General features: G+C 36.3%; 1 protein-coding gene across 1 annotated transcript in view; it reads left to right on the forward strand.

Moving 5' to 3' along the window:
• The window catches only part of LOC106880397 (uncharacterized), an 89,817-nt gene extending 87,643 nt beyond the window's left edge, over positions 1-2,174 (forward strand). Inside the window, exon 2 of the mRNA XM_014930314.2 lies at positions 131-2,174. Coding sequence (XP_014785800.1) covers positions 131-1,605 — 1,475 coding nt within the window. The 3' untranslated portion in view covers positions 1,606-2,174. The remainder of the gene's footprint in view (positions 1-130) is intronic.
• The last annotated feature ends 7,598 nt before the right edge of the window (positions 2,175-9,772 follow it).

The raw sequence follows: 9,772 nt of genomic DNA on the forward strand, positions 1-9,772 counted from the left end.
TATATATATATATATATATATATATATATATATATATATATATATATATATATGATATTATATTGTATTAAATTGTATTATATTATATTTATGCAAAGTTTTTATACGGTTTTCTTTTATATATTTTTAGGTAACTGCAATGAGGATACGAATGCATCACAGTCGAAAAGCAAATTGAACGAAAACAATGTAGCTGAGCAACATCTTGATAAACGCAGCAGTGGCGAGTACAACCCACACGATCTGAAAACAATAGTTGCGGCAATTCTTGAACGACAAGAACAAGGCCAAAAACAGTCTTCTGCATTGAGATCTATGAACGAACTTGCAGGCGATCAGTACAATGGTGATGCATTATCGCGTGTAGTTCAACTTTTGAGAAGATCTATGCCTTCAGATTTCGATGATTTTGAAAGACGATTAGCACCAGTTCCAAGATTAGGGCGTCTAAAGAAGAGATCTGTGCTCAGTAACCCTAACAAAGAAGTAGATTACGATGAAATTGAAGCAAATGATAACAACGAGAGCGCTGATAATATTCTTTTCCCCCGGCAAATAACCCTCCCACGATATGGAAAAGATGAGGGATCTGACGCAGCAGATGCCGAACAATATTTGTCATCGGATTGTGAAGTCTTTGATGCCTATGGCACATGTGTGCAGTATAAAATACCAGGAGAGAATGTGAAGAGGCAAGTTAGAATGTTGAGATTAGGAAAGCGTCAGATGCATCCAATAAAAATAGATGATGAAAGTACAGGGATGGATAAAAGGTCAGAAGATTTTAACGCTGATGGAAACTCCGGTGAAAATAAACGTGCAGTCTCAATGTTGCGTCTTGGCAGAAGTTTCAATGCTGGTGGACAATCTGAAGAAAATGAAATTCCAGTTTTCGACGAAGCCAAACGAGCAGTTTCTATGTTACGGCTTGGCCGCAGTGGGCCATTCCTTGATAAACGTGCACTTTCAATGCTCCGACTTGGTCGAAGCGAATTTGATCAGGAAAACACAGCTCTCCCAATATTGTATCCAGGACAAAATGGCTTCGAAAACAACAAGCGTGCTGTTTCTATGTTGCGCCTCGGCCGCAGTATGTCGGCTGGTGATAAAAGAGCTGTGTCTATGTTACGTCTCGGTCGCAGCGGATTTGATACAATGAAGCGAGCAGTTTCAATGTTACGCCTTGGAAGAAACAGTGGATATCCATCAGAAAAACGAGCAGTGTCCATGTTGAGATTAGGACGATCAGGATCAGATGAAGATAAGAGAGCAGTGTCTATGTTGCGGTTAGGGCGTAGTGGTGCAGATATAGAAGACGAAAAGCGAGCAGTGTCGATGTTAAGGCTTGGTCGTAGTGGTGCTGATAATATGAAGAGAGCTGTTTCTATGTTAAGACTAGGTCGAAGTGGAAGTGATGATATGAACACGAAGAGGGCTGTGTCTATGTTGAGACTCGGACGAAGTGGAAATGACAATGTAGGTGAAGATAAACGTGCCGTCTCCATGTTACGACTAGGCAGAAGCGACAACAATGCAAATAATAAGCGAGCCATGGCTATGCTACGATTAGGTCGTAGTAATGACACTAGTTCAAAAGAAACCTAAATTTTGTTGAAATGAACTAATTTATGAAACCTAAAAACGAGATATATATGTGCTCATATATATATATATATGCGTGTGTGTGAGTGTGAATGTGTGTGTATATGTATGTATATATATATATATATATATATATATATATATATATATATATACATGTATATGTATCTATACATACATATATATATATACATATCTATGTATATATATATATACACATATATATACTCTGGGTATATACATATATATTTGTATATGCATAGTATATGCATATGCATAATTGCATTCGAACTTGATACACAGTCAATTTGATTAACAACAGTTTCAAAAGGAAATGGATGCGTAAACGTATAACTAAAGACCTATGACAATTACCATGCATTTGTTAGTCAACAGTATTTTTCAATAATGAAACATTAAAACTAGTTTAACAATATATATACGTATATATATATATATATATTGAAAATATGATTTCAACAAAAGGATTGGGAATAAATTGTTTGTTTATTGTTGGTGATGTTTAAAAATTTCGATTCATTATTCTTCAAATAAAAGATTACCTCCCTTCACTTCTGCTTCCTCCTAATTCCTTTCTTTCATTCTTTGATATTATCTATACTGTATAAAATGTATCTGATATTTTACTATTAATGAAAGGATTTTGTGAAGTTATTCTTATATGTGTATCATGGAATGCCATGGCATTATATTAACAGGTGTATGCTGTTCGTATAAAATGAATAATAACTATATGCCTGTTAAAAGTAGGTTCATCTACATTTAGTGTTGTCCCCAGATCAAAAGAACGAAGTAACAAAGGTAATAAAAGAAAAAATGAATATAAGGCGCAAGTGTTGTTATGTGTTAATAAATTTGCTTCCCAACCACGTTGCTCCGAGTTCATTTCCACTATGTGGCACTTTAGACAGCCGTCTTCTGCTATAGACACGAGCCGACGAAGCCTTTTGTGTTGATTTGGTGGGCGGAAACTAAAATACGTCCGTCGTGTGTGTGTGTGTGTTTGTGTGCTTGTTCCCCATCACAATCGCTTGACAACCAGTGTTTGTGTGTTTACGTCCTCGTGACGTAGCATTTCGGCAAAATAAGTAGCCTGATTTTAAAAATATTTATTCGGATCGATTTCTTTGACTAAAATTCTTGAAGGCTCTGCTCCACTATGGCTGCAGTTTAATGGCTGAAACAAGCAAAAGCGTGTGACGTCATTTCACAGACCGAATATTCATTTCAGGATCCTAATAATTCGCCTACCTTTCATCCCCAGCAATCAGATCGACAAAATCGTGTCTGCATTGGCTTCAAACATTTCCAGCAGTTCAGACAAGGCTTGCACGTTTCTCACCTTCAAACCGAATGTCAAATACGGAGATACATACAAGTCTTCAGCACAATGGAAAACTGGCACTAATTGAACTCATCCATCCTTACTTGCCTGGTCGCATGATTCTGTTCGGTCAATCGCTGCGGCTTGTTTCAGGGGTTGAGCTGGAGGTCAATCCATTTACATACACTAACATGAAAAGAATTTCTGTGAATTTCGGATGACCTTCACACTTTTGTCAGGGCATCATTGCAGCAGGTCTTTTCTGGATAAAAACTGTTATTTCTCTGGAATGGTGAAGAACCGAATGAGTATTTAGAATGTAAGAATAGAAGAATAGGCATTCTTTTATCACGTGTCATTTGAACGATCAACATTAGTTACTAAGAAGTTATGCCCATTTCTGCATTACAGTCGGTTCAATGCCTCGGTGTGCATGGATATACATTTATACACTTATATGTATGTGTTTGCGTGTATATATATATATATATATATATATATATATATATATATATATATATATATATATAAATATATATGTATGTATATGTATATATATATATATATAAAAATATACGTATGTATATGTATATATATATATGTGTATGTGTGTATATGTATGTGTGTGTGTTCTTGTGTTTGCATTTCCAAATACTCTCTAGTTTATCGCAGAATGCGTCAGTTTACCGTAAAACAGTTATATATTAGAAACTAAAGATAATACATAATCAAGCAATCTGGCGCAGTGAATCATGTCTTGACTGTATGATTTTTTTTTTCGCTTGCTTCATCCAAATTGATTCTGCAATAATTATTCCTGTCTTTATAGCTATGCAATATTGTTTGTAGTCAGTGAATTTCTTTTACCATGCAGTCTCAATCATGTTAGCCGTTTCATTAACATGTTTAATCACATTCTTACAACAGTCTCTGCGCGCCCTCTTCAGAGGCTTTCACATCTCAGCGGTTACAAAGTACAGGTCTGTGTCTATGAATCAACGAGTACTTTACTGAGTATTCCGTCCATTGAGAATAATATGACGGAATTAAGGAACTGTAGATATCATCTGTTATACCGTACATAACTTTAGTCAATACAGTAGCAATGTGGGAGACCTATTTACGCCGCTGTCACTTCCTAGTTTGTCTGACGCAACTGTGCCAAGCTGGTGCAGAGTTAAAAACAGGAGAAGCAAGTAGTATTGGTAGCTGCTTCAAGGTATTCACCTCAACAGCACGGTACAGTTCAGAAGAGTTTAGGTTACTGCCATTCGACTCTTTTGACTCTTTTTGGCACATCCGTCCGACAGACAACTTTTACGTGGCAGGTGTCAATATATATATAATCAGTGAGGTAGCCATCCCACTTCATATCCAGTGTACATATTACATATGCAATGCTGACCTTGTGGTTAAGTATGTAGTGTAACAAATGCCACAACTTTGATCAAATATGATACTAAGAGTAAAATTGTTTTTCAGAAAGCAGGAAAACAGTCTTTGTTAAAATGTTCAGGTCGATTAGAAATTGTCACTGCAATTACGATTTAAATTCTCGAAAATTTCCTACAACACGATCCTATGTTTGGTAGTCCTTATATTAAAAACAGTGAAACTGAAGAATATTTATAACAACCGCTCAACTTTTCTTCAATAAATATAGAAGTATTATATGGCCAAAATCTCTAATTAAATTCATAGACAAATCCTTGATTCTTTTCTTCAATTCCAGAACTGCAAAATTCTGCATCTTCATTGTTTTACTGTATGTGAAGAATCAAAAACAAAATCACGAGTGTCACGAAGTCAATCGTAAATTATTGAATATGTTATGAGTATATTGATGATGTAGTTAGGTACAACACAGCAAGATTAAACACATTTCTGGCAGCTGGTACGCAAATTTTAGTAATTTGTAAGGACACTGTATTTATTTATGTGACCATAATATACCATAAAGTATAAGCAAAACTGTTATATCCAATAATGTTAGACCTCTATATTTAGTGGCTATTTAAGCAATTGGTTCGTGGATGGTTAATGGGCTGGATGGATACTGATGAAGGTACAAGATGTCCTGAAATATGCATATATACCCATTACCCATTTTTCATTTTCCATCTCATTATTGTTTACATTAGACGTATTCGGATACGAAACGTCGTAATAAATCAGTATTGGATGTAATTTCTACAGAAATTCTGTAGAGATAACCTCACCAGTAAGACTTGGTTCAGAGATATAAATGAATGAATCGAAACCGTACTTCCTTTCCACGGTAATGATTTTGTCGACCCTTGAACCGTAAAGTGTAAACAAACGAAGGCATGGATGTTTAGGAAGAAGCTTGGTTCCCAACCACATGGCTCCGGAATCAGCCCCACTGCGTGGCACCTTGGGCAAGTGTCCTCTACTGTAGTCTTGGCCCGACCAAAGTTTTGTGAATGGATTTGGTAAACGGAAACTAAAAGAAATCCGCCTTGTGCGTGTGTGTGAGGGGGTTGTGTTTGTATTTGCCCTACCACTACCATCACCTGACAACCGATGTCGGTGTGTTTATGTCCCCAAATCTTAGCGGTTCTGCAAAAGAGACCGATAAAATAAGTATTAGGCTTACAAAGAATAAGTCCTGGGTTCGATTTGTCCAACTAAAGGCGGTGCGTCAGCATGGCCGCAGTTAAATGCCTGAAACGTATAAAAGAGTAAGAGAGTAAACGTAACTAGTCAGAGCACTGTATTAATTCTTTTCAAGCGTACTTTTGTTTTGAATTTCTTGAGAACACCAACTATCTTTAGTTTATCGCAGAATCCGTCAGTTTACCGTAAAACAGTTACATATTAGAAGCTAAAGATATTACATAATCAATTAAGTATTAAAAGCTAAAGATTGTAATATATTCGATTTAATATTATTAATTCTTCCAAAGTCATCTGCGTCAGACTATGTGCCGTTGAATGTAGAGCAGGACACTAAACCACAGCTTATAGGGGGGCGCTAATGAAATTGTTAGGATTCCAAATTACTTGGTTATTCGCATTCTATATACTAAATTTTAATTACGTATATTTAAGAGAAGGATTATATAGGGATAATTGCTTTCTCCTACTGAAACCCGGAATTTAAAGAGCTCAAAATGGATCTACATCTCTTTAAACATTGTGGATTTACCATTACTAGAACATCAAATGTTAATTCGGTTACCTTCTTAAATGGAATCCTTAACCAAACCACCTGTAGCAAGTGAAATGAAACACTTAAATGCTATATGAATAAACTAAACATTTAGGAAATATTCAAAGTGATTTAGCTAATATTGAAATATTTAACGTAGCTGTAACGAATATATTTATAGCCATTTTGTTACTTATGGTAGGATTCTAAATAGAAGTATATTTAATATGAAAATTGAACAGAATGAAGAAGATACCACGTTTACGGGTTTATTCCATACAACCAATTGCAGATGTATAATTAGGGTTGAAATCCTCTTTCATTTTCTCAACAAACAGTTCACACAAATTATAATGAGAGAATTTTAATAAATGTATAGGATAATGTTAATCCTTCATATCCAGCTATTCTTTTTTTTTTCAGTCATTTGACTGCGGCCATGCTGGAGCACCGCCGCCGTTAGACGAACAAATCGATACCCCAGGACTTATTCTTTTTAAGCCTAGTACTTATTCTATCGTGGGAGGCGCAATGGCCCAATGGTTAACGCAGCGAGCTCACGGTCGGAGGATCGCGGTTTCGATTCCCAGACCAGGCGTTGTGTGTGTTTATTGAGCGAAAACACCTAAAAGCTCCACGAGGCTCCGGCAGGGGATGGTAGCGACCTCTGTTGAACTCTTTCGCCCCAACTTTCTCTCACTCTTTCTTCTTGTTTCTTGAGTAACGCTGCGATAGACTGGCGTCCCGTCCAGCTTGGGCTGAGGGGACACATACGCCATAGAAACCGACAAACCGGGCGCATGAGCCTGGCTAGGCTTTAAAAGGGCGCATAATAAAAAATAAAAATAAAGTAACTTATTCTATCGGTTTCTTTTGCCGAACCGCTAGGTTACGGGACGTAAACTTACCAGCATCGGTTGTCAAACGATGGTGGTGGGGGTACAAACACAGACACACAAATACATACGTACATACATACAACAGGATTCTTTCAGTTGCCGTCTACCAAATCCACTCACATGGCTTTGGTCAGCCCTAGGCTATAATAGAAAACACTTGCCCAAGTTGCCACACAGTGGAGCTGAACCAAAAACCATGTGGTTGGGAAGCAAGCTTCTTACTACACAGCCACTACTGTGCCTATATAATATGTATATACAGTATGTAGTTGAAATGTAGCCACAACATAAACTTATCTGAGTTAAGAAATTCCTCAGATACACTAACTCAATCACTATTTATCAACTCGCTTATCTACATTTAACCTTATAGAACTCACATCTAATTTGTCAATTCTATTAAACGTTCTCGCTTGCATGCTATATTCGGTCCGAGAAATATTTTCTGTGGCATAAACAAATTATATTCTTCATCAACCTATATCCTATTTATAAGAAGCATTTCCGTTGAAACCTATATGATCTTTATGTGAATCAAAACTATTAAAACACGTCAAAACGTTGACATACATTAATATAATTCTTCTACTCTCTTCATTACAATTTAGTATGTTAACCTCTACGACTTATTGCCATAATTTCATTGACTGCACACTGTAGGTCAGAAATAGCATTCTTTTCTCCAGAATCTCTTGTAGTTTACAAGCAACACATCTCTTAATGGAAAACTCTCCTATAATTCAGGATTCTATTCTTAAGCCTTTCCATACTTTCATTCTCACGTGTTATATTTAAGCGTATAATCTAGCGCATTCTTTAGCTTGCAGGCAATCTTACCATATTTTTACTGCTTGTGGAGCTTATTTGTCTAGCAAATATTTTCATTCTATTTTTCTCTCACAGGATTTAACCAGTATTTTTCGTAAATAATTATCATGTCTACTTAATATTATATAATACTAGCTGTCTATACTTTCACACAATAATGTTTTAACCTAGACGGCGAGCTGGCAGAAACGTTAACACGCTGTGCGAAATGCTTAGTGGTATTTCGTCTGTCTATGCGTTTTGAGTTCAAATTCCGCCGAGTTCGACTCCGTCTATCATCCTTTTGGGGTCAATAATTTATGTACCAGTTGCGTACTGGGGTCGATCTAATCGACTGGCCCCCTCCCCAAAAATTTCGGGCCCTGTGCCTAGAGTAGAAAAGAATAATATTTAAGCCTGGAATACATTTTTTATAATTTGCATATTTTTAAGATATGCAAATTTTAGCAACTACTTACATACCGCTACGGATATATGCAACACTTCGAAGACGAGATCAACATTTAACTAGTTTTTGATTTTATATGTATTTTAAAATCTTAATATTCCTTCTTATTCAACATTTAGATCGGCATTTTCTTTCTCTTGCAATAAATACTTTAAGCAAATATAATTCAATTTCCTTGTCGTTTTCCCAACAAGTTCTAGAGATTTTAGTATTTTTGAACAAGTTATTTTTTAAATACATAAAGGTTTTAGAATTTCGTATTAGTTGCCATTTAATTACAGGCAAAGAGATTTAAAAGTAAATTTTCATATTAACAGCGTGTTTCAAAAGATTTTAAACTGCGTTGCCGTTTACAGCGATTCTCACTTTGCGTATATTTGAGTAAGACCATATTACAGTGTACATTTTAGTTTACCTGTGACTGCATATGCGTATGAACGTATGTATGCAACCATGTTATAGTCTTTTTACTCTTCTACTTAAAAGGTGTTACTGTATATGTATACAGTAATCCCCCCTCGACTATCGGCGAGTGTTACGCTCCAAAACTCCCCGCGATATGTGAAAATCCGCGAAGTAGAAACAGTACTGTACTATACATATATTTTCCTTATTACGTTTATAATTTGTATATATTTATTATATTATAAATGCAAAACGACACCACGGAGTAATCGACGTAAGCTTAAATAATAAACCGCGATAGGTGAACCGCGATAGGTGAACCGCGATAGGTGAACCGCGATAGGTGAACCGCGATATGGCGTGGGATTACTGTACATACTTACTTACATACATATATATATATATATATGTATATATATATATATATATATATATATAGTGGCTTAGTGGTTAGGGCATTCGGCTCACAATCGTAAGGTCGTGAGTTCAATTCCTGGCGACGCCTTCTGTTCTTGTGCAAGACGCTACATTTCACGTTGCTCCTGTTCACTCAGCTGTATTTCAAACGGCAAGCCTTGTCACACTCTGTGCCACGCTGAATCTCCCTGAGAAGTACGTTAAGGGTACACGTGTATGTGAAGTGCAGAGCCACGTTGACGTTTGAATTTCACGAGAAAGCTGTTCCGCTGATCGTATCAACTGGGACCGTCGTAACTGTCGGAGTGCCTCTCCCTCCCTCTCTCTCTCTGTCTCTCTGTGTACATATATATACTTCTAAACAAGAATATTGACAGTAACATCGAAGTTTCGGTCACTTATGCCATTATCGTCCTGCAATGTATTGAAGTTAATCTTGCTTTCATATAATCTCTGTTGGGCTAAAATCTTCCTTAACTATGTGAGTTAGAAACGAATGGAAATTATGTCTTTTGGTGGATTGTTATGGACTGGTGTTTTGGAGATATTTTTATTCATTAAATTTGTGGTTATGCTCTTTAGAATTTATTCATGTATGAAGCAAGTGTGTATGTTTTGGTGTGTCCCATTATTAGGTGCTAACCGGTATATATATA

Source organism: Octopus bimaculoides, chromosome 5 (assembly GCF_001194135.2).
Source record: "Octopus bimaculoides isolate UCB-OBI-ISO-001 chromosome 5, ASM119413v2, whole genome shotgun sequence".
Classification (NCBI taxonomy): Eukaryota; Metazoa; Mollusca; class Cephalopoda; order Octopoda; family Octopodidae; genus Octopus; species Octopus bimaculoides.